Genomic DNA, 27,912 nt, shown 5'->3' with positions numbered 1-27,912 from the left:
CCTACCCACAACGAAATTTGTGTAAAATATGCCTGGCATAGAAGCATACTAATAAAAAAAAAATTTCATAGCTCAGTATGAAGAACTGGCCATATGAATCCATTTAAAGTGAAACTTATATAGTAAACTATCGCTTTTTTTTTTTGTATTCTTGATTTCTTTTTTGTAATTTTTAAAATTTTATGTCAAGAAACCCAGCTGATGATGGAAACTTCAAGAATGTAACAAGTAGAAGTAACGCTGTGGTGCAGCATCCTTACACCCAATAATACACAAAGAGTAACAAATGTTCCATAAAAAAAAGTGGTCCTTTAAGGATTTTAAGGAGTATGCAATTCCCTCCCACCTATATACTTTTTTTTTTTTTGTCAAAATTAATATATTTTTCTGTTGAACCAAAATTTTATGTAGACACCAAAGTAGGAAATGAAAAGTATGGAATATGGTAAGAATGTGTGTCTGTATTATATGTATAGACACACACACATAGATGCACACACACATTCATAAGAATTTTATGCACATTTAAAACATTACTATCTTCAACTGGGAACAGTTTATTAATTTCTGATAATGTCTCAGGCTTCCATGTGGCTATGCCATGAGGATGTGTGAGAGTCAAATCTTTCTTTACATCATCAGTAACATAACTACGGTGAAATGGTGACAACTGAGAACTGAAATTAAGTTCTGGTAGATTTTCCAAGAATGGGTTTAATTATGCTTGTCACAACTATGAACAAACATTACAAGATGCTATAACATTTCATCTTGTAATGGTAGCGACTTCAGAATTCCATTTTCTCTACAGATAATAAAAGCATAAAAATTAACAAAAACCTCAACAACATTCTGTATCTGAATAAAAACAGCAACTAAAAGTCTTTAATGATATGGTATTATTGCTATTATCAAAAAGTGTACAAGTGGAACAAATGACACAATTTCCCATCTTAGGTAAATCCCCATAGAAGATTCCAGTCAAATTTCATCAGCAGTATTTATTGCCCCTTGCTGCGAACTCTCAAATAAAATGGAAGCAGTTAATCAAGTGGAGAGAAAAGGGGAGGGGCATTGATTGGCAACTGAACAAGATGTAATGGTTTCTTAACTTGAGTTCCCTCAAATGTATAAAAGAAGGAAGTGATGTTTCGTCAATAATAAATCAATTTGATTCATTTTACTCATGATTTAATGTGAACTGTTCCTCAAAGGATGGTTAACACTACTGTCTTTCGGTGATTGGTTGGGGAGACACTTATGGCCATTCGGTGTGATGTAAAATTGCATTGTGATTTTAGCTTACCTGGAGTTAGAGTTTACTACTATTTCATCATAATAAAACAGAAATATGAAATCAAAAGAATAAAACCTAGTGTGGTAAATTTCACCACATACTCTCTCTCCATCCTAAAAAATGGTAGATTCATAACTGTAAGAAATAAATCAAGAAAGGACATATAAAACAAATAATTAGGAAAAACTACTTATGCTGCCTTTTCTTTGCTGAATAAATGATAAAAAATGTTAATATGAAGACGACTGCACAGCTGCAAATAAAATGCTAGAAAGCTGATCCTCATTTGGGTAAAAACAACAAGTGTGTGACGTTTGATTTACAAGAAAAACTAAAGGGAAAATAGAGGGTCATATCAAGAAAGATGACAATTTTTCTGGCCAAGGGTAGCTATTGCATTAAAAAAGAGTCACTTATTCTTTAATAGACACAATAATAACTTTCATAAGCTTTTTGTTTTCTGTTCCTCTTTCACTTATACAAAATGCATATTATATATTTACAAGCATTATATATGTATGTGTGTGTATGTGTGCACACGCACAAACACCCCTCCACCCATATATATATATATATATATATAGAGAGAGAGAGAGAGAGTTATATATATATATATATATATATATATATATATATATATATAATTTAAATCATTTTATATGCTATAATCGATTTTAAAGTACAAAGGCAATTTTCTAGACAAGTCTGTTATAACAGATAAGATATTCTTTTAATAAAAAATATTTATACTCTACATCATATATGTACTGAGTTGTTTTTTAAAATCATGAATAACTTATAAATAAATAATTAATGAGTTGAGTACACACACACACATAGAGAGAGGGGGAGAGAGAAAGAGAGATTGCTTTATGCATTATGTTTGTGTGTGCTTGAGTGTTCTTTGGTCTATTACAGACAAGGCCATACTGTAGTGCCATGTGTGCATTGGTAAATATATCTATAAGCTGATGAGTAAATAGGTAACAATAAATAAAAGTTTGTATCCAGCTTCACATATATTTGATTAGGTACTAGCAACATATAGTGAATGTGAAGCAGAGATAATTAGTTAAAAAACAATAGCATGATTTTACATAGGTCAGTAGCAATCTACTGTGAATATGAAGCAGAGGAGATGTTGGTCACATCTTTACCTATACACATACAGTGCTACAGTATGACCTTCGTTGTAATGGCAAAAAGAAACTAAGAAGCACACTCATACATGTCCATCCACAAAGTGTTTACAGAAAATGTTAGAAGTTATACATTTTACATTATATTCTCTGACAGTAATACTGACTTTGGCCCCTTACATTAATGACTGGGCCTTTTTTCAGCATCTATAGAAGTTCACAAGAAACAAAGTGTTTCAAATGCAACCCATGCAATATTCCTGAAACATATATTAAAAACTTCTTTGAATTGTTCACAATATATTTATCTATAATATTAATTCAATTAATTATTGTGATATACAGCAACAAGAATAATGCTATCATTTCTTAGATAATTATAAAATTTCAGATTTACACAGAAAGAGCAATGAAAAAGTTATGAAGTAACTACAATCCAGTTCCAGTTAAGAATTATAGCTGAGTCATGTACTTAGTTATCTGATAATTTTATCTTGGCAATATAGTGCCTGTTAATATAAGGTCTCAGTTTATATTGGTAGAGAAATTAATGCAGACAGTAATGCCTCTCTCAAGAATATTAATAGTATGGGAGAAAAGCTTACAATGAAGAATAGAAACCAAACCAACTTTGTATCTGCAGAATCTTACTTCTAGAGTATTTGTGGTAAAAAAAAATACTATAATAATTATTTTACAAATATATCCAGACACATCTAGATACATAGCAAAATATATTAGTATATAATATATTAATTTATACTATCACCTCCATTTGAAAGCCAAAGCTAAATAGCAGAAGCATATAAGAAATTCAGTGCATGATATATTTGATCTCCTCTGACAAGGAGATCAAAGCAAACCATCATATCAAAGACAGAAAGGATAAGGTGTGTATTTTGATATCCCAAATTTCTCTGATCCAAATATCACTCAGCACTGAAGAATTTATAATGAACAATCAGTGTTTCTATTTAGGCACAAGACCAGTAATTTCTGAGGAAGAGTTTGTTGATACCATTGACTCCCAATACTTGACTGACATTTTATATTATTGACCCCCAGGGGGAATGACAGGCAAGGTTGGTCTTGGTAGGATTTGAATTCAAGATGTATAGAATCAGAAGTAATTCAGGGCATTTTTCCAACACTAACAATTCTGCAAATTCACCATTCTAACAATTATTATTATTATTATTATTATTATTATTATTAATAATAATAATAATAATAATAATAATAATAATAATAATAATAAGGCATTAAAAAAATCATCAAAGTACTAAATATGATAAAAAGAACATACCAAAGTTTACAAATTTACATATGCTCTCCAAAAATAACCTCACTAAATACAGTGGGCTTTTGCACATAAGATACACTGAATTCAATAATAAAACATCTCAGCACAATACAACTTGTATTGGTTTCAAATTTTGGCACAAGGCCAGCAATTTCAGGGGAGGGGATAAATTGATTACATTGACCTCAGTGCTCAATTGGTAACTTATTTTATCAACCCCAAAAGGAGGAAAAGCAAAGTCGATCTCAACGAAATTTGAACTCTGATCATAGAGTCAGATGAAAAGTCACTAAGCATTTTGTCCAGCATGTTAACGACTCTGGAAGCTCATTGCTTAAACACCACAACTTATATTGAACATACTCTGCATAATTGGCTTTCGAATAAAAGCATTCGCAACAAACAGTAGTAACATTAAAAAATGACAAAACGCATCAAATTAGATATATCACATCAAACATCTCCCCAACCCCTAAAAAATAACAATACTGCAAACAAATTAGGAACATTAATGAGCAGTGAATAATTTGCAAAAATCCATTGAAAATATAATAATAATAATAATAATAATAATAATAATAATAATAATAATAATGATAATGGCTTCAAATTTTGGTAGAGGGCCATCAGTTTTTGAGGCGTGGGGGAAGTTGACTATTTTGATCCAGTATTTCACTGGTACTTATTTCAACTCCAAAAGGATGAAAGGCAAAGTTGATCTCAGTGGGATTTGAACACAGAAGATAAAGAACAAGAGCAGAAGTACTGCATGCATTTAACCCAATGCTCTAATGATTCTGCCAGCCCACCCCTTTATAACAATTATAATGTTTCTGGCTTTACAACAAGATCATAAATTTGGGGAACAGTGTGACATTGATTAAATTGACTCTTGTTACACATTTTTAATCAATCCCAAAGAAATGAAAGGTAATATCTGTTCAGGTAGGATTTGATCTTAGAATCTATTGGGACATAACTAAATACTACAAGAAATTAAATCTGAAGTTTTACCATTACTGTTACTCCATTGCCCTCTTAACAGTAATTCAAAATCTGACCTGCTAGAAATGGCAGCCAAATCTCCCTTAAATTACAATCTATTTTGGAATGGGATGGACATACTGAGAAATGTGCTTCTCATTAGCAAAAAAAAAAAATGGGGTGGGGAATATGGGATGGTCATGGCTTGAACACTTGTCATCTAAGGTCTGTTCAATCAGTTCTGACCTGGGATTAAATAACAATAATAACAACAAAAAATAACAATAATTTCTTTTGCACAAGGCCAGCAATTTTTTAGGGGGAGTGGGTAAGTCAATAACACTGACCACAGTACTCAGCAGATACTTATTTTATTGACCCTGGAAGTGTGAAAAACAAAGTCAACTTCAGCATCATTTGAACTCAGAACATAAAGAGCTGGAAGAATTCTTCCAGCCTCACCACCATAACAATAACAACAACAATATTTCTTACATAGTTGCAGGTTTATAAAGAAACTGTCACATTATGTTTTCCCCCAAGTATTATGTCAGAGCAGTTATAATTAGTAACTGAAACCAAATCATGGACTCAGTTTACAGAGAAAGTTTTATCACTGTCCACAATAATTAGTTTTGAGAATAGGAATAAAATTAATACCACTAAATAAATAAAACTATCAAAATATATGCTAGTCAACAACTAACAACAGGTAGATGCAACATCAGTAATAACAACAAATGCCTGAAATTTGTAAAAGAAAGAAAACTGCTTTTTATAACATTCATATTTCTGTTAAGGGTATTGGTGATGTACATAAAGTAAAATGCTTCTCACCAAGAATTAAGTATTCATCAAACATCAATTCTCTGGCTCTTGCGATAAACATAAAAGAAAATATTAAAAATGGTATTAAGCATGAACCTGAGATTTTTAAGAAAGAAGAAATGGGTAGATGCAGTGTTTGTTTCTGTCAAGGTTAACTGCTTTATTGGGAAACATCTATTTTACTGACTTTGTGAGAATATACATCATCTCTAAAACACTTGCCAACAATAATATTGATGTTTAATAATATTACTTTCATTTTTAATAAATGTTTCTAATTTAAGCACAAGGCAGGTGATTTTGGGAGACAAGATTTAGATAATATCAACCCCAGATGGGTGTCAGGCAAAGTTTACCTAGGAAGGGTTTGAACTCAGAGAATTTAGAGCTGGAATAAATACAGCAAAGTATTTCTTTTTTTTTTTCTTTTGATAATCTAACAATTCTGCTAATCCACTTCCTGTATTTATGACATAAACAGAAAGCCTGGAATGTGAGGGTAGGGTCAGTTGATTACATCAACCCCAGTAATTGAGTGGCACTTTTATTTTTCATCAACCCCGGAGGAATGAGAAAGCAATGTTGACTTCAGAACATAAAGAGCTAGAACAAATATGACAATGCATTCTGATGCTTTAACCATTCTGTTAACATGTAGTAGTAGTAGTAGTAGTAGTAGTAGTAGTAGTAGTAGTAGTAGTAGTAGTCTATTTCCAGCATGAGTACAAGGCCTGGAATTTGAGGAACTTGGCTAGTACTTTATTTAATTGTTCCTAGAGAGATGAAAGGCAAAGTTGACCTCAAGCAAGACTAATAATAAAAACAACAACAATAATTAGCTTCAGAAACTGTCAACAATAGACAGCTAACTTGATAACTTTCATAATGCAAATTTCAATAAGAATTAATAGATAGAAAAAGAAAATTATTAAATATGTTAAAGGAAGAAAATGGTGGGTTAGTGGGTGGGGGTGGGGGTAAAGCAACTGAATTATTGAAATGATATTTGGAAACAGAAAAATTAATAAAATGAAGCAATTTATGATTCGTTTCTACTAGGCCCAAAGCCTAGTTTGTAAGGAGAGAAGAGACGAGTCAAGTGAGTTCACAAAATTTATTTGTTTTGTTGAATAATAAACAAAGTCTACGTTAAGTAAATCTAAACCCAGAAATGTAAAATAGCAGTGTTTCAATGGCCATAATGTGTATGTGTGAAGGGGGAAGGGTAAGAGTGAGAAAGGAGAGTGAGAAAGGAGAGAGAGAGAGAGAGAGAGAGAGAGAGAGTTGATTCATTAAATATTGTTAACTTGCAATATTACTGAAATTTTCTTTATTATTGCAATAAGAAATATGCCTATGTTATACATTTAGTTGCATACACACAAATACATATGACAATTGAAATCTGATGTATTTTAATAGATTTGATGAGAATCATACAGATCAATAATAAATACCTTGAGTCGCTAGTATATTGTTATCTGTGATTCTTGAATTGATTGATAGATTGGTCATTTAGTTAATTTCATAACACACCTGCTGTGCAATGATTTGGTTTGTTTATTTAGGTGGAAAATATTTAGGTTGATTATCCTAAATGAAATAATATATATTTTTAAATGTTGATCCTTGTAGTAATTAACATTTAGTTCGTGGTTATAAAACAGAAAACCGTATAAATAATATAAAACAATAACAAAGTTTTCAAAAATAATTTCATCCATCTATCTGATCTAAAATTATATTAATTATTTTACCAATTCCGAAAGAATGAAAGACAAAACTGAACCGTCAGCGTAGCTCTGAAGGGTCACAGTAACAGTAAACTATCTGATTTATCTTAACTGTGTTGTTAATATTAACAATAATCATATGATCATGATGATGATTGTTCAACAAGTTTCTGGAGTCGATATCATCAGTGTTGGGTACATATTTCATCAACCTCCAGAAAGATGAAAGGCAAAGTTGAAGACAAAATTTTATCTAAGATATAAACTTACATAACTAAAAGTAGCCACACACACACACACACACGTGTGTGTGTGTGTGTGTGTGTGTGTGTGTGTGTGTGTGTGTGTGCACGTGTGTGTGTGTATATGTGTGTGTGTGTGTGTGTGTGTGTACATACCCATTCTGTCCTTCTTCGCTACCCTAAACAAACTCATTGTTTGTAGTCAAGCAATCATATACTAAATTTTTTAATGCACATATTTGGACAAAAAAAAATTTACTAGGATTAAAACACACACACACACAAATGATAAAATATTATTTACTTTTCTAATTAATTTCAGCAAAAATATGACATAATACAAAATGAAATAATTGAAATAGAGGATGGAGAATTTGAGAAATTTTCTCTGAGAATAGTTTTACAATTCTACAAAATGTAAAGTCTGAATTTAGAGAAAGCTTCCCAATGCCCATGCATAGTTCTGAATGTATCCATCATCAGTGAAGCTTTTAGGAAAAGTTTCCATTTTAAAAAGAAGAAATAATTAAAAAAGGTTTAATAATAAGGAGCAGTATAAAGAATATTTAACAGAAAATAATTTATCAAAATAATTTTTTTATTTACATCTTATTTTTTAGTGTTTAATATTTAATTTTTTAAAATATTCTTTAACAAACCATTTTGGAAAATGAAAGAAGAATACTATGTATGTGTGCATGTTTATTAAGACATTTTTTAAGCTAGAATATATATATACATATATATATATATATATATATATATATATATATATATATATATATAAAGATATGTATATATATTGTATGTATATATATATATATATATTGTATGTATATATATATATATATATATATATATATATATATTCTGAGTTAAAAGTCTCAATGGAAAGAAACAAACAATAAATAAAAGAATGGTAATGCCTATTAATGTCATAAAACATTAACAAAAATTATTTGCATGACATATTTTTCATAGCTTCTGTTAGTAATTTAGAAATTAATTATTTAAACTAAAATATAAACTATACAAGTATTGAAAATTGAAATTCAAAAAAAAAATTACTTCAGTTAAAACACATATGCTTATGTGCTTGAATGTGGTAAAAAGAATATAAATGTTTTAGTTAATATGTAATATTGGTCTTATGACAAATAAAAATGTGGGAATGTAATGCAGTAGTATTCGTAGTAGTGGTAGATGTAATATTGCTATTTAGTTGAAGTAGTTGCAGCAGCAACCGAAGTATTAGTAGTAATATTAGTAGTAACAATAACCAGTTCTATTATCATGAGTTTTGTCCAGCCAACAAACACTGGTATGAAATCAAATTCACAAAAAGTAACCCTGCCACTACTAACAAGAGCAGTTCAAGTGCAGTGTTCAACAGGCTACACTGATGATGACTCTAATGATGATAGCAACAATAACAACAGATGAAAATACATGATCAGTAAAGAACCAAAAGAAAAGTACTACTAACAATTTTGGTGATAGTTGTATAGAAGAGAGAGGGGGAGAGAAAAGAGAGAGGAAAAATACAGCTGGTCAAATATGACAATAGAAGTGAATCCTCTTCAGGCTGTTTTGTTCTCCTCCTCAAGCTGTTGCAAAATTTCTTTCTCCAAGTCGATGTCTTCAGCTGTCACACTATCATCCACCATATCATATTCTTGAAGTTCCTTCTGCAATTCTTTCTCCCACTGTGGCATGTCTTCTGCATCTGGAAAAAGTTTGAGGAAAAAAAAAAAAACATCAGTAATATATAGACAGCAATTCCTTGAAAGGAAAATATTCCATGTTGTAAAGAAATATGTATGAAAAGACTAACAATTAGGAATAATATATAGAATATTCAACAGAAAACAAAATAACAAGAATGTGTATATATGTCTTCCGGTCATTTTAAAATGGAGCCACATGTGAATTGTTGACAATTTTCTACCTCCATCTTTCCTTCTATTGAACTTTACTCTATTTTTGATCAGTTATACCCGATTTATCAATATCTCCTCATGTCACAGCTTTGCGATGTTCCTCTACCCTTATTTTGCGAGGGCAACACGTTTCACCTTTGTATAACCTGCCACAGCTGCATGGGATGGAGTACAAGCAGTCTTTGGTCATATTCTCTTCTATTGGTGGTTTTACTCAAAGGAGATATTTGTGAAGTGTTGTATTACTCTTGAATACTGTCCTGATGGCATATGGGTCACATATCTTATGTATCTTTTCGGAGAGGCCTTTCATACAGGGTAGACAGACTGTGGTCAGCTTAAGGGTTTCATCGTCTCTTCATAATTGGAGTGGATAGTATGCTTTTGGGATAGTTGTTGCTTAATAGATTGTTACTTAGCGTGATCATTTCTTCGTGGTGTGTATCAGGATTGCTACTTATATTCTTTGCTCAATGTTTTAGGCACTGAGCAATCCCTCTCTTTACACTGTATGGACAGTGGGAATTGAAGTAGAGGTATTGTCCAGTGAAGGCTGGATCCAGGACATCCATATACCGCAAGCCAACCTGCAATGGACTGGCATCCCGTCCAGGTGGGGAGCCTATGTACCAATGAAACTGGGAAACCGGCTTTTTATGAGCCAGGCATGGCTTGAGAAGAAACTAAAACAAATGAAAAATATATTATAATTTAAGAATAAAATTTGAAAATTTTTCCTTTCACTTCAGGTATTTCTGAGATTTGTATTGCAAAAATTGATTTCTGGTTGAAAGCGATTAATAATTTAAAACCTGAAAATAGAGCCAAATTATTCTCAATTAAATATACATGCACACTAATACTCTTCCCACACATATTTGCATGTAAACTCAGCACCATCCATATACACAAATCAAATGGAAATATCTTATACCAGAAAAGTTTAAAGCTTTTTAATTAGTATTACTTCATCCACATTCATTAATACTTTCAGATAGTGAATAAATATTTACCCAATAACATAAAGAACAAACAATACAGACTCATCACAACCATTATGAAGGTATCAGATTTTCAGGACATAATTTGTAGAGCTTCCCAATGAAACAAACATATGTGATAGACTCACTAAAATGTCAGGAATAACCTGGGGATTATACAATAATCTAAGAAAACCCATCCATAAAATGTAACTGTTGTAGTAACAATATACACAAAGAATATATTCAATAATAATTCCAGTGTACTTTGATAATGCTCATAGCTTTCCTTTCAGTAACAACCAAATCCCCATTGAACCACACCTAAAGAGTGAAACAGCTGTCTTCAGATATTCTACACACACCACCCTTTGTTGAATATTGTTCCTACCTATATGCAATATGTATACGTATGCATATTACACTATAGGAATATATGATACAATGATATAAAATCAATGTAAAATATGCTATCTTAAAGATAGCATGCACACACTAGCATATATATAAATATATATTGAAAAATATTGCTATCTCTCAAATCAAGTCACTATTTCTAAAATCTCTCTAAGAGATCAATGCAGTAGTTGTACTGTCAAGTAATATTTGTAGCCACTTTAACATGGCTGTCCATTCAAGTGGACTCTACTGCGATCTTTTAACCCCAAGAGGACATCTCCTCTAGCTGGTTAATGATGCACAGCTGCAACCGATACAATTGCAAGCAGTGGAGTGAACTCCTACCATCTCCAAGCAACAGGACCAGTAGACCAGTCCTGGTTTCGGGCTATTTCTGCCACTCTCCAGTACTGGACACATCATCTGCCAGAGATGATAGCAGCTTGCTTCTGCATGCATTATATATATTTCAAGTGAACACACAGTTGCTGATTTTGCAGTGTGTATGGGCTGAATGGTTTGACTAGAGCTGGCAAACTAGAGGGCTGTGCAAAGCTCTATGATACTATTGATAGAAAAGTGATGAGTATTCAGGAATGAGATTATGTGAAGTATTTAGTGAACTCAATTTAAAAACTACAATTAGCTCTTACCTTAAAGAAGTTAATTTCCTAGGCATTAACATGAATCTTAGTACAGGCAAATATAAACCTTTTCATTAGCCAACCCATGCTAGCATGGAAAGCGGAAGTCAAACGATTAAACGATCAACAGAAGCTCTAACCATCCACCAGTAATAATCAAACATTAGTAGCTGTGTCTCCAACCTATCTTCTGATGAAGCAACCCTCAAAATGGCAGCCCCAAATTACAATACCACATTAGAAAGATCCAATTTTAAGAACAATATAATTCTTATTGATGTAGATGTAGAAAGATTTTGTGGTATAATTCTCCAGACAGAATGAAAATAACTACAAACATTGTTAACAATTTCTGAAACTTAAAGACACTCACTTCCCGCACTCATAACTATCACAAGATTGTTGATAGCAACATTGTTACAATCAGGAATAACAGCGACAATACATAGTCTGAAAGAGTCCTTTAGTCTTGCTGATGGCAAAGCTATTCTATAGTGCTGGTGCTTTGAAAAACGCACCCAGTGCATCCAATTAAGTGGTTGTAGTTAGGAGGGACAGTCATAAAAATCATACCAACACATGAGACAGCAGAGGATGATCTGGTCCTCTAATATGTTGAATCTTGTCGAACATGGAAAGCAGACATAAAATGACATGATGATGATGATGGTGATAACTTATACATATTATCATCCCCCTAGTAGGAAGGAAGGATGTAAAATGGCATTTTGACAAGATCAAACAGATTAACAGGCCACATCTTGCTCCAGTGTTTCAATTTTAGCACAGTCTCTATGGTTGGATGCCCTTCCTAATGTCACCCACGTTATAGAATGTACTGGATACTTTCTTCATGACACCAGTACCACTGAAATTGCCTTGTAATTTCCAAGAGAAAGGATAAATGAGGACCTGAGAGGTTAAAATATGATGAGCAGAGCAGGAACAGGGTTACTAATATGGAAGAGGTCCTTGGCTACTTTGCAGTTTACATGGATAGCTGGATGAAGCACCAGAACATACCCACAAGGTAACATGTCCAAGAAGGTGAATAGAAAGGAGCACCGAATCAGAAGAAACAGGGAGGATGGGTAAGGTTTCAAGATAGTGAAAAAGTGAAAGATGGATATTGACATTGGTATGGAATTTTTTAAATGTACAAATAGGGTAAATGTAGTGAATGATGGGTGTGAGTGATAAATATGAGTCAGGACATGAAGGTTAGAGTGATGGATGAAGGCCATTTAGGAGCAGCACAGAGGAGAATGAGTGATCACTGACAATGCAAAGATGGTAGTATGATATCTATTCCTAGATTCTGATTTCCATTTTCACAACAGCAGAATAAGTAGATAGGAGAATGACAAGCAGATGAATGTAGAGTAATGAGGGACAGGTTTAAAAGCTATGAGTCAAGGGAGAGTTTGAGATAGATACAAGCAAGGGCGGAGGAGTAGTATATATATATATATGTATAAATATACACATACGTAAGTGTATATATATATATATATATATATATATACTTTATTTAAAAGCAGCAGAAATATAACAAAAAAAACGTTACTCTGAGATTCACGTTCCCGTTCATCGGACAGTTTTTTCTCCATTTCTAACAAAACTGTCCGATGAATGGGAACGTGAAACTCAGAGTAACGGTTTTTTTTGTTATATTTCTGCTGCTTTTAAATAAAGCATATTACTCTACCTCTGGTATTTGAGTACTCTTTTTTCCACCTTGTTGCACATTTCATGTGCTTACTCCGGTATATATATATATATATATATATATATATACACACACACACACACACACATATATGCAAAAATATATATAGTCATATGAAGGTTATAGCAAGTCATACAAAACTGGGAATAATTTTTTAACTGACAAAATGCACATACTGGTAGAATATCTGCAGCAACCCTTCTTCCTGTTCTTCTTCACTGTAAGCAAATAATGGTTTCATGCAAAAGCAGTATGCTGCCATTGAATTCTTGACAAAGAAGGCTAGCAAGCTGTTTGACATCCACAGAAGGCTACACGTTGCTTATAGAGACAACATCACTGACAAGAGCAATGAACACAAATAGGTGAAGCTTAAAGAAAGAGGAAATTAGCATTGACGACAAACCATGCAGTGGGAGACCATCGACTACAACTACTGACACAGATCACCAGCAACTGGATGATTTGATTCACAGGTAAAGATGAGTCAGAATCCATGAGCTCGTGCCACCTGAACTGTGGTTACAGAGCATTACAGAAGATGATGAAAGTCTTTGGGTATTGGAAAGTGTACTTTGGTAGTTGATGCCTGATTTGAAGGAAAGAAGAAAGGAAGTCTGCTTTGATCTGCTGAAAGCATTCGAAGCCAATGAAGATGTGACCCCTCCCCCCATTGCCATCTAGTGATGGGATGAAATGTAAGTGAATCATTATGACCATGAAGTAAAGGCTCAGTCCCTGGAATGATATCACATCTCTTTTCCAAGGTCCAAGAAATTCAAAAGCCAGCAAGCAGCGGAGGCATGGTGACTGTTTGAGGGGACAACAAGGGAGTTGTCTTTTCTGGAATGTGGCTAAACAGTGAGTTGTACACTGAGACACTCAAAGGTCTTAGAGAAACTGCAAGGATGAAGAAACTGAACAACAAACGGAACATCATCCCCATTCACCATTACAAAGCATGAACACATATCTTTGACAAGAAATCAGGAGATTGGCAAATTGAGCTGGTCAATAATTCTGCATCCACTGTACAGCCAGGATATGGTATATGGTACCCTCCAACTTCCACCTATTTGGGTCAATGAAAAATAGTCTTCAAGGACAACAATTTGATGACACAAATGAGGTGAAAGTGGTCGTGAAAAAGTAAATACAACAGGGCACACCTATATATTTCTGAAGAGGATTCAAAAGTTAGGTTCAGTGATGGTGCAAATGCATCACTTGTGATGGAGATATGTTTAATAGTACTTTTGTACAGAGAAAGAATCACTCTATCAATATCATTTAATAAGAAATTCATGCCCAATACTTTTGGGAAAACGCTTATGTACATACAAATATATATACACACATGCACACAAAAATATGCAAACATACACATGTGTATGTATGTACACACATACACACACACACTCTCTCTTCGGCACATCAATAAATGTAATGCAACAAATGTATATGCCACATATAGAATTTGAAGAGCAGCTCCACACTACATGCAATTAAGTGGAGAATAGTTGAGGAATCCATGCCATATGTTAATGGATCCAACAAATGCAACTTATGCATAGCAGGAAGATCTCATATTCTTCTTAAATCCAGCAATTCCAACACACTGCTTAATTCCAGAGCCGGTGTAAACACATGAACAGGTTTCTTTTATTGACATGGAGGACACCACCCACACTAGATTGAGTTGCTGTCTTGCAGACTTCAACAAATTTTCAACTGTTTTGTTCTATACCAATTGTATTTAATGTGCTTTCTGCAATCAGAGAGGCTGAGGATCTTAGTTTTCTTCATTTCATTTCTTTTTTCTTGTTTCATTTTATTGCACCAACCTTCTACATGTTTTTACCATATTTTTTTCTTATTTTCCCACTGTCCAGCATCCTTGGTTTTTTAAATATATATAATGCATAAACAGAGCCTGAAAGATTGCTTGGAGATGTGTGGCATATTTTTAAAATATGCCTGTTCAAGTATCATAAAAGCATGAAACTATAGCAACTTGCTGAGGCAATCACAAAAAGCTGTCAAGACCAAATGCCCGGGAAAACTAACAAAATGGGTCTTGTTTCATCAGAACAATTCTTCAGCACAAAAGTTCTTGGTTTCAATGGCTGCTGTTTGTGACTGTGGCTTTGAACTGGTTGATCCTCCCCCTTGTTCTCCTAATTAGGCCCCATCTGACTACCATTTGTTCCCCAACATGAAAAAGCACTTGGTTGGGAACCAGTGTTGCAGTGATGATGACATCATATCTGCTGTTGATGACTTTTCTGACCAACAGGATGAAAGCTTCTTCATCAATTTGTTTTTTTATATATTTTCTACAATCCTGGTTTCCCTTTCTTACTTCTCTTTTTTGCATGGGAGAGTCTCAGGTTGTTTTCAGTCTCTGAAAGTGCCTCCTCACTTTCGTTGAGTTGTCTGTTTAAGTGATTTGAGATCACTTAAATGAATTCTCCTGTCTCTAAGAAAAATGGAATAGATTTAATGCATATGGCTTGTATTAACTTAAATTCTTTGTTTCATGTCATTATCTTCGCTTCAGACTAATGTTGCTTCAGGATCATTTTTGAACCAACTTCCAACCAGTTTTGTAGAAATTTAGGCTGATGTTGGTTTGTTTACATCCTCATAACTTAATAGTCAGAAGAGACAGATAAGCTTAGAAAAAATTGTGTGTGTGTGTGTTTATATGTGTGTGTGTTTATATGTGTGTGTATGTGTGTGTGTATGTGTGTGTGTGTGTGTGTGTGCGCGTATATATATATATATATATATATATATATATATATATATATATATATATATACATATACATATATATATATATATATATATATATATATATATATATATATATATATACATGTGTGTGTATATATATAAATGTGAATAAAAATCTAAATTGAAAGAATGAAAGAGGTAAAATCCAGGATACATATGTCTCCTAGCTAGCAGAACCTTGGAAGTAATAATTATTGTACAAGCTACTAATCAGTAGCTTGTACTAGCTACTAATCAGCTACTAATCAGGCCGAAGATACCTTAGTTAAATGAAGGTTACATTGTCATCAAGAGATCCGAAGTTGACTCACAGGATATGTGACTTAAAATGAGTCGTGTAGCTGGAGAAACGGGTGAAAAAACAAAAGAGAAAAACATATGTATGAAGAAATAAAATATGGGAGTAGGCAATAGTCTAAAGTTGTTAAGAATAATGAAAAGGAGAGGGGGAAGAAAGGGGGGAATTTTGATTAGATTGAAGCTGATTAAGGGAAGGTCATTGTGAATGTAAGCTGGGGTCGTTTACTATGTCAATGGTAAATAAGTAAATATATTGTCATACCCAAGTATAAATAGAATCAGAGAAAAGAAAAAAAGAAGAATTTTTAGAAGTAAAATTGTCAGGAGAAAAAAAGGAAGACCATATTTAGGAGTGAGAGTAAGGTGGATTTGCTAGAAGAAAGGGGGAAAGAGGAGAGCGGAGATGAATTTATCAGTCATTATTTTTATATCTGTAACTTTGATAGGTTTCGGCCAGTATTGACCCAGGCCATGTCTAACTTAATAGCACCATATTATTAATATTATACATATATATATATATATAATACAAAGAATATATATGCATGTATACCCACATATATGTACATACTTACATCTACATGTGTATATAGATGCATATCAGGGTACAGGACGTTAGAACAATGAACTACAGATAACGGAACGAACACATAGGAAAACAGATAGCCACTTGGAAGTAATCCTTCATCAGCTGCCTCTATTCTAACTAGACGTTTCGAAGATAGTATATATATATATATATATATATAATACAAAATGGGATAAGAACGCAAAACATCCAGACAGGTGATACAAGAAAGGGACAACAAAACATCCAGATAGATGATACAAAGAAAACAAGGACAGGTCAAAATTATATATATGCACACAAATATCGAATGATGAGAATGATTGCAACACCACATTGGTGGATAGATTTTCTTTATTGTGTATTAAGGCTACCTTTCATTTCATGTTAAGAAGAATATCTTAATATCCTAACAATATATATGTATGTATGTATGTATGTATGTATATGTGAAGATTTGTATGTTTTGCTTTATGTATGTATTCTCATGCATATAGTTGCATATCTAAAAATGCTCATATATATTTAAATGATAAACTTCTGGAAAGTTTTACAGATTTTTACAGTTCCGGTGATAGATTGGATCTGTAGTCTTCAAATTAGCTTTCTTCTTTCTGGTTTTGAGAAGCCTAATTTCTCAAGATTGGTATCTAGGCAGTGTGTTTACATATCCCAGGGCTCCAATAATTACAGGTATAAACCTGAACTTGTTATCTGGATAGAGTAACTGCAGATTTCTCAATAGTTCAGTGTAGGTGTTCTCTTTTTCACTGATCTTCAGCTTTATGTTAACATCCACTGGGCAGCTAATTTCCACAACTGTGCACAGTTTCTCTTCTCTATTCCAAATCATTATATCAGGTCTGTTGTGCTTACATTTGATTGAGGTCTTCACTGAGACATTCCACCAGTATTCCTTTTTACCATGGGTGGCTATGGCTTCTACCATACTGTGGGTTCTTATTTCTTTGTCCTTGGGGTTATACTTCCGACAGATTTCATTACAGAGTGTCCTAGCTACAACATGTATGCATGTATCATCCTGTATTGTGTAAGCATCAAATAAAGATGTGAATTCTCCATTCTTGTTTTTGTTGTTATATACTCTGAAAGTCTTGAAATTCTTCTAAGCTCGATTTGGATTTACTTATCATACACAGGAAATTTCTTTGAATGTTAACTCTATTTGAATTTATTGGTATCTGATTGTTTCATGTAGTTAACCAAGTTCACTTAACCACTGAGTGATTTCCAGATATCTGCCTTCATTTATGAATCCCTTTTTCTTATTATTATATACTCAATTATTCTCTTTGTATACAAGTGCTTATGGCAGATTATCTATGAAATGGAAAAATCTTTAAAGGGCATATCCCTACCACCTCCAAAGGGATATATGAAAATCTTATTGATAAGAATAATTTACTTATTCACTGAATGAGATAGTGTATGTACCACCATAAAATAACTTCTGAAGCCCTATAAAATAACTATAAAATAACTTTTGAGGCAAAGTTATTTAATATTAACTTAATAGTGAAGGAAATAGATGAAGATTTCCAAGTGGAAGATCAGACAGGACCTTACATGCCCCAAACCCCCAGAATAAACTTAAAGGACTGTAAACTTAACTTTACTATCAATCAACAAGTTAAACTAATTTGTCCCGCCAAATTGGATATTGGTAAAAGTGGTAAATTTATTTTTGATAAGAATATTCCTAAGCTCTAAGGAGTCTATAGATATGAATAACTTTAAGCATAAGAATTATGAGAGAACATCTAATTTTAGAATTTGAATAAAGAATTACAAACATGTTGATAATGTTAATATTACGAAAAAAGTCTTATGTAAATAATAGAAAGGCTAAATCAAGGAATATTATCTGGTGTAATACACCATTCACATCTTACATAATTACTAATATCCCTTGGAAATTCTTTGCAGCACAGGACAAATATTTTCCCACCTTCAAGTAAATATAGAAAATTATTTAATCATCGTAAAGTAAAATTTCCCTATTCAACCATCAGAAATTTGGTTGAAATTATAGCAGCACAAAAGAAAAGTAAAATTAGACACTATCTTAATTCAAAATTGGGAAACAAGAGTAGGACTAATAGGATCGATTGTGAGAGAAACTCTAATGCTAATTTTCCTGAACTAGTTTATATCTGTAGGTATGATAATGATAATAATAATAGTAGTAGTAGTAGTAGTAGCAGTAGTAGTAGTAGTAGTAGTAGTAGTAGTAATAGCAGTAGTAGTGACAATAATGATAATAATGATTTCAAATTTTGGCACAAGGGAGGGAATAAGCTGATTACATCAACCCCAGAGATCAGCTAGTACTTATTTCATCGACCCCCAAGAGGATAAAAGACAAAGTCAACTTCAGTGGAATTTGAACTCAAAATGAACAGATGGGCAGAATGTCATTAAGCATTTTGCCTGGTATGCTAATGATTCTGCCAACTCACTGCCTTAGATAATGATGATGATGATGATCATCATCATCATCATCATCATCGTTTAACGTCCGCTTTCCATGCTAGCATGGGTTGGACGATTTGACTGAGGACCGGTGAAACCGGATGGCAACACCAGGCTCCAGTCCGATTTGGCAGAGTTTCTACAGCTGGATGCCCTTCCTAACGCCAACCACTCAGAGAGTGTAGTGGGTGCTTTTACGTGTCACCCGCACGAAAACGGCCACGCTCGAAATGGTGTCTTTTATGTGCCACCCACACAAGCCAGTCCAGGGGCACTGGCAACGATCTCGCTCGAAAATCCTACAGGAGCCAGTCAGGCGGTACTGGCAACGGCCACGCTCAAAATGGTGCATCTCATGTGCCACCCGCACAAGAACCAGTCCAGGGGCACTGGCAACGATCTTACTTGGCTTGCCGGGTCTTCTCACGCACAGCCCATGATGATGATGATAATAATAATAATAACAGTAATAATAATGGTAATGGTGAAAATAGTAATAGTACTAATGATGATAATAAAGGTAGTAATAATCTTGACTCTATGTACACATAAATAATAATTTTGATCCAAATTTAGTTGAAATAACTCATCATGCTTTTGATACTTTAGATGATGGTACTTCCAATGATAGACCCTTTAAGATATCACCTAATAATAATATTGATTATAATACTGCTAATAATCTTGTTTTAACAACTAATTCTGGAAGCAGAGTCAATACTAATTCTCTTAACCAGGAGTGCTATATGTGAGTGAATAAACACCTTTGTAATTTCAAAAACAAACTTATGTGTCCTTCAGAAAACTACTGTTTAAAGAAGAATATGATATATCAATGTATTGTAACTGTAGGTATCATTACATAGGTTCTACTACCATCTGGAAATGTAGATTACATAACCATTCTTCTTCATTCAAGTTTAGGAGACTATGTGATTTTATGAATTTTAGTAAATGCATTTGGGATTTGAAAGACAAGAACATTAACTACAATATAATGTTGTCCATTACTAATTATGCTCCATCACTAATACTAATAACTTTAAATGTGAAATTTGCCTAAAGGAAATGTATATTCACTTCACAATTAAAATTAATAAATTGTAAAACCAGCCATATGATGAAATGTTTCCATAAGCATAGAAAAACTTAAGCTAAAAGCATGTGATTATTATAAAATGAACTTCTTAACCACACAGCAATACCTGTGCCTCCATATAAACATGTACACAAACACACACACACATGTAAATCATCATCATCATCCTTTAACCTTTGCTTTCCATGCTGGCATCGGTCGGATGGTTTGACCAGGGCTGGCCAGCTGGAGAACTGCACCAGGTTCCAGTATGATTCGGCTTGGTTTTTATGGCTGGATACCCTTCCTAATTCCAACCACTTTACAGAGTGTGCCAGGGGTTTTTATGTGGCATCAGCATGGGAGTTATTATGTGGTGTCTGCACAAGTGCTTTCCATGTGGCACTGGCACAGGGCTCTTGCAGACCAATCCTCTTTGGCAGGGATGGATGGGTGGCATTAACTCTTTAGCTGTGGAGGATAGGTCTTCTTGAGTATAGCAAGGTGCCAGACATCTTGGTCCCTTAATAATCCCCTCTATCAGGTTCAGTGACATGAGATCATCTTTCAGTACTTTATCCCATGTCTTCCTGGGTCTCCTTTGAGATACCAGAACTTCTTTATGGAGCTGTTGACATCCATCAGCAACATATGACCAAACCAGTGCAGCCTTCTGTCTTGAACACTGCATCTAATTCCTCTTATGCCTAACTTTTTTCTCAACACATTCGTACTTAGTGTGCACATGTACACTTACATTACACATCCAGTGGAGCACACTAGCCTCATTCCACTCTACCCTTCACATGTCCTCTGCATTCAGAGCCCACATCTTACTACCATGTAAAATTGCTGTTGATATACATACGCCATACAATCTTCCTTTCACTTGAAGAGAGAGAGAGCTTTGGTTGCCAACAGAAGTAAAAGCTACCTGAATTCTCTTCACCCTTTTCTTATTCTAGTTATTACACTTTCTAAACACCCTCCCCTACTATTAATTTGGTTTCATGAAACATATGTAGCCTAGATTTTATCTACTCCATTCCCTAAATAGGGATCTTTATTTGTATACACAGCAACCCTAGTTGCTAACTGTGAACAACAAAATAACTTTTTTCAGCTTATCAAACTTCGATGTGGGGAAAATTTACAACCTTCTATGTCAATAAACCACTTATAGTTCCTGAAAGTTGTTTTTTTATACACTTCTAAGGACTGCTTACTAACTTCCTACACCTTGATCCTTGGATCTTACCTTTACATATATTTATATATATATTTACATGTGTATGTGTGTGTGTGTGTGTGTGTGTATGCATGCATGTGTGTGTGTGTATATATATATATATATATATATATGCAAATATCTATTTACACACAGACACACTTGTGTGTGTGTGTGTGTATCTGCAAAAGAGAGAAATGAAAAATGCAATTGCACACTACGTACTTTTCCTAAGTGGATAAAAAAAAAATCATATTATGAGTTATTAAAACTACTTCATAGTTAATGAAGCTCACCTGTTCGTCAGGTGCAAACTACCAGGTACTCAATTGTTTGTCAAAATAATCATCCAAGGATTATGAGATAGAAAGAAGATACACACTTAGTCAACCATAGTGGTAAGTCGTTTTAGTAAACAGGCAATCACATGTTTCCTTCATAGAATACACGACACAGAAGCAGGTGTTGTCTCAAGAATACAATTCATTATCCACATCATTAACTTTATGGTATGCAGTATATACGAGGTGATAATGGTTTACAATCCTCAAAGCAGTTGAACCCAGAGAAGAAACATATCAAGTGGACACTATGCCAAAGAATTTTTGAACACACAAGAAGAGAGCATTTGTAAATTAGAGTAGATAAAATGAGTAACAAAGAATAACAAAAGAAGGATTTAGAAAAAATATGTTAATAGCAAAAGTCATTAATAATAAAAACACAAATAAAATAAACTAAAATAACATAGAAACATATATACACAAATACATACAAACGTGTGTGTGTATGAATAAATAGTATCAAAAGTCATTGAGCATAAAAGCAGAATTAAAGTAAAACAATAGAAATTAAATAAATACCATGCGTAAGAAACAATAAAAAATCAACTCATATATATACATATATACATATATATGTGTGCAAAAAATAAGTAAGAATAAAAAAAAGAAAAGAAAAGAAAACAGAAGGAAAAATAACATATAAGATATAAAATACAATGAAAAATAAAAGTATATCTGACAGAGAAGTGTACATAACTGAGGGAAGAAGCAAAATATTTAAGAGCAAGCTATAAGGAGAAAGATACAAGAGACTAACAGTGAAATCTGAAACTAAAGCTGGTAGAATGTCCTTTATCTAAAAGAATTTCTGAGTTAAGGAGGAGTACAGTACATTATTCAAACAGTTGATTGTCTGATGTGTGATATTGTATAGTTGTTCCAACTTCTCACATACTTAGCAATTTAAGTTGCTTCTGAACTGGAGTTGTATAGCATCTGTAATCAGGGTTACTTTTTCACTTTTGATTTCGACGAAATGTATTTGATGTATTAATAAATTTTTATTCACTGATCATGGTTTCCTTTGAGCATTTTATATTTGCCTATGTGAGATGCTAACTAGCCATGGACCATGACAGGGATGCTGTCAATAAAGTGAAAGTCGGCAATGAGTATAGCAAAGAATTTAGTATACAGGAAAGGAGTTCACCAAGGACCAGTTCTCAGCTCTCTCTTGTTAACCATAATCCCCAAGCCATAACAGAGGAATTTAAGATTGGTAGCCCTTGGGAGCTCCTCTACACTAATGACCTTGTTCTTATTGCTGAATCACTACAAGAACTAAAGAAATTTCAGGTATGGAAGCAAGGTCTGGAATCTAAGGGCCTTAGAGTTAATTTAGCAAAGATCAAAGTCCTATTATGTAGGAAAACAGACAAATCACTGACCCTTTCGGGGAGATGGCCCTGCCCGATATATAGAAAAAGTATTGGTAGAAACTCCATGTGGTATACCCTTTGCAAGCTATGGATACATAAGAGGTGCAGTAGTATCATAGGAAGGTCAACAGACAAAGTAGTCTTTGTGTGTGGCAGATGTGCAGGTACAATAAACACTAGGAATGTACAGAAAATAGATTCCATCAAATGTCCAGGTGGATCCTTAGAAGTAGTATTTAGTTTCCGTTACCTAGGCAACCAAGTTAGCAGCAGAGGAGGAAGCTCTGAGTAAGGATAGACTAGGCAAAGTTCAAAGAGCTGCTACCTTTGTTGGTAACAAAGGGCCTCTCCCTCAAGATGAAAAGCAGATTGTATGATCCCTGTGTGTGAACAGCTATGCTACATGGCAGTGAAACATGGACTGTGACTACGGGGGACTTCAATGCCATAGCAACCACCCTTGCCATCTTGTCCAGTTTTAGGCTTCCTCTCTTCTCAAACCAACTCTCCCAATCTCTCCTTTCACCTGTCCCCTCCACGTTTTCCTCGGTCTACCTCTCTTTCTCAGTCCATTTACCTCAAACTCAAGCACCCTCCTCAGAACATGCTCCTCATCCCTCCTCAACACATGCCCATACCACCACACTCCATTCACCCTTGCCAGCTATTCCACTGATTCCTCCAGCCCCAGCATCCCCATCAAATCCTCAGTCCTCCTCTTATCAAACAGCTTCACACCACACATTTCTCTCAGTCCTTCCCAAAATTGTCATCTCTCTCCCCATCAGACACCATGTCCCATACAGCATTGCAGCTCTCCTGCCACAAAGTGTAAATGATTTAAGAAGAAAATTAGGTACAAGAGGCATCAGATGTTGTGTGCAAGAGAGAAGATTGTACTCGTATGGTCATGTGAGGCATATGGATGAAGACATCTGCATCAAGAAGTGGCAGTCTCTAACTGTGGAGGGAAACAATGGAAGGGGTAGGCCCAGGAAAATGTGGGATGAAGTGGTGCAAAAGGATCTTCAGGTATTGAGCCTCTCTGAGGAGATGACAAGGGATTGAGACTTCTGGTGATTTGCTGTACTTGAGAAGACACATCAAGCTAAGTAAAATTGTGGCCATCCATACATATAGACATGTACAATCTGACCATTACTCCCTTCCTCCTCATACACACATAATTCTGTCCTCTGGCAAAACTCACCCACAACCATCTCCCCCACCCCTCACTTGTTATCTCTAAATATTTCTCAACACACTCTTATGGCACATCTCTGTCCCATTTGTGCTACTTATACTCTACCCCCACTGTTCCTTGTGGGCAGGCCCTACCTCACTCTGTTGCCACCCAAAATCCTCCTAATGATACTCACTTCTCAAGTAAATGCATTCATATGCTGTCCTTTGCCTACCTTGGCTTTGGTTTTACATTTGATGTTGTGCCCAAATTCTCAGGGAATAGCTGTTTTTCTATAAGTATCCTACAAACTAAGCTACAGAAGAAAATAAAAACCTAAATGGAATTTATAACTTCTTGAAATGAATACACAACATGCACATATACTAATAGAAGCAGAATCTTCTTGAATCAGTCCTCTAAGTTTTCCACTGTTAATTATTCCATTGATTATTTGATGTGTTTGAATAATCAGGAACAAGAAACTTACAAGGAATCAAAAAGCTTCGGTTTCTTATAAAATATACAAACTCTACTGTATGTATCAAGTATTTTTCTTCGTATGTATGTAAACACAAACGTTCATCAATCCACACACACAAACACACATTCACTTTCACTTTCTCTCTCTCTCTCTCTAACACACACACACACACAATCTTTTATGTATTATTTCTTTACTACCCACAAGGGGCTACACACAGAGGGGAAAAACAAGGACAGACAAAAGGATTAAGTTACATCGACCCCAGTGCATAACTGGTACTTAATTTGTCGACCCCGAAAGGATGAAAGGCAAAGTCGACCTCGGCGGAATTTGAACTCAGAACGTAACAGCAGACGAAATACTGCTAAGCATTTCGCCTGGCGTGCTAACATCTCTGCCAGTTCACTGCCTTTCTTTTTTAATGTATGCATTTATGCAAATGTGGAAGGACATAAAATGTAAATAACAAATGTCACTTTAACTGACATCTCTGTTGCCACCCAAAAACTTTCTAATGATATTCACTTCTCAAGTTAATGCTTTCACATGCTGTGTTTTGTCTGCCTTTGCTTTGGTTCTATATTTGATGTTATGCCCAAATCTTAAGATAATACCAAAGGAGATGAGTCTGAGTACCACCTAGCCCTCACATTTTAATTCTCTTTCCTGTAAATTTGCACTGTTAAAAAAAATTAAACATATATTTATCATTCAATCTTAGTTTATTCATTCCTAAAAGAAAAACATAAATTTTAATTCAATATACTAAAATTATTTCATTAAAATAGATTTAAAAATAGATAAATAAATGCTGCAGTTTTTGTGTGAAATTTACCATTTTTTTACATCATAAATTTAACTTTTATAAATGCTTGTTTTTTCATGTATCTTCATGTACACGTATAAGATTGCATAGCATATGTTGATTACTTACTAAGTTTTAAGGCTTCAGTTTTATAGAAGAAGCCATAAAAAGTGGTTAAAGGATGTCAGTGATAGAAGTTGAAAAAGATACAACAGAACAACAACTGAAAGGGAGTCACAGGTTCAGCTCACTGGAAATTATGGTAATGACCATACTTTGGTAATACATATTGTTTTCATTTGATTAGAAACAAGGCTAAAATTGTGCAAGAAATTCAGCATGCAATGGTGATATATCAGTGTTATTTATTTTAGTAACTTTGACTGAATTGCAAAGGTAAAGCTGGTGGATTTTGAACATAAAACAATGACAATAACAGCACTTGGTATAAATTAAGAGCTAAAATCTGCAATATTATATTATGAATATTGTTGAGATGTAAAGAGAAGCACTTAAACGAATCTCTCTCCTCTGTATATGTACATGCGCGCATGTGTGTGTGTGTGTGTGATTCTCTAATTTTCTAATTATCTCTTATTCACTACATAAGTTAGTAAAAATAGGAAGAAAATATATTTTAGAATCAACAGCTACATTGAAGAGTTCTACCTAAAAGATATCAAAACATAACATCAAACTCTTTGAAAATAACTATTCAATAGGACTGACCCAATATTGAAAGAATCACATCAAATATCCATATTTTGGTATTTGCACTAAATCAAAAATACAAGAGTAGACAGCCAATAAGTATCTTGAAAGATCATTGAATGTAGAGGCAGATTATAAAATGTCTAAGAGTCAAGAAAATGCTCAAAGGAAGTAAGGAAATGGCTCACTGTCCAGGAAGTTAGTGCAGCAGAATCTTTAGACTGCCACAAGTATATGATATGACAGAAAACGCAGAATGGTTTACCTGCATTGCTGGCTTCATTAGTTTTGACGGAAAGCTGTTGCATTTCCTTGCGCAAGTCTTCATCATCAATCGTGCTGTTGGCAAAGGAATCACTGATGAATTCATTATCATGAGGTGGATTTTCAATAGCCAAATCCTCATCCTTCTGGGCAGGGGCATTGGTTGTCTGGGGGGAAGTAAACATTTGTGGGGAAGACCGCTCTGCAAAAAAAAAATTTGTTTTTTTTCTCTTTAAAGTAAGATTAAAATATATTTAATTTTAGGGACAGTAGTTGGTGATGTGTGAGGGAAGAAATAAAGAAAGATAACTTAATTCCATAAACTATCAGTGATGCATAATAGAAACCAAGTATTCTAATGGGAAGTAGAAATAGGAAAAATCTGAAGATTAAAAAAAAAGATTTGTAAATAGATTTTATTTCCAAAGTCAAATAATGAGATCAAGACCACATTAAAGATCTTTTAGAAAGAAGAATTGAAAGATTGAGGAATTTTTTCACATGTGTATTTGAAGCATAGTTTGAAATATGTGTGCGTGAGTGTGTACACACACACACAACTATAGTTGGTTGAAGTGTGGGGATATTTTTAGTAAGTAGTCTAATGGGAAGTAGAAGTAGAAAATAAAATTACTAATACACTTCAATGCCTACCACATAAAAAATATAGCAGAAAATGAGATATTATTGTCACATCTTTCATTGGTCAAAGAAATACATAATTCTTTTGAAAACTTTACAAGAGCATTACTCTGGTTTTCTCACAGAATTTATCAGATAGCTCATGCTCATGCCTAAGTGTGTTTTGAAATTATGATTGTTTAAATCAAACAAGCCATTTAACAGATATTTAAATTTTGATGGCTTTTCATGTATTAAGCAATGCTTATTGTTGAGTCTGCATTCTGAGATCAACTTGCTTTTGGTTCGATATTTTGTATATTATATTGTTTTTTCTATTAGACAAAAGTTTATTTTTAGGAGAAAGTCTTGAAAGATTTTGAAAGCAATGCTATATCTCTCCATTATGCAGTATTACTTTAATACATATTTAA

At 33.9% G+C, this 27,912-nt stretch overlaps 1 protein-coding gene across 1 annotated transcript in view; it reads right to left on the bottom strand.

Annotated features, from left to right (window-relative positions):
- Positions 1-5,961: 5,961 nt before the first annotated feature.
- The window catches only part of LOC106882330 (synapse-associated protein 1), a 56,438-nt gene continuing 34,487 nt past the window's right edge, over positions 5,962-27,912 (bottom strand). The window contains exons 5-6 of the mRNA XM_052971019.2: positions 26,859-27,059; positions 5,962-9,252 (exon numbers count right to left, since the gene is read on the bottom strand). Coding sequence (XP_052826979.2) covers positions 9,107-9,252; positions 26,859-27,059 — 347 coding nt within the window. The 3' untranslated portion in view covers positions 5,962-9,106. The remainder of the gene's footprint in view (positions 9,253-26,858; positions 27,060-27,912) is intronic.

Source organism: Octopus bimaculoides, chromosome 10, assembly GCF_046866305.1.
Source record: "Octopus bimaculoides isolate indiv1 chromosome 10, ASM4686630v1, whole genome shotgun sequence".
In the NCBI taxonomy this organism is placed as follows: Eukaryota; Metazoa; Mollusca; class Cephalopoda; order Octopoda; family Octopodidae; genus Octopus; species Octopus bimaculoides.
Note: the sequence above shows the minus strand (reverse complement) of the source record. Positions and strands in the feature narration are given on the sequence as shown.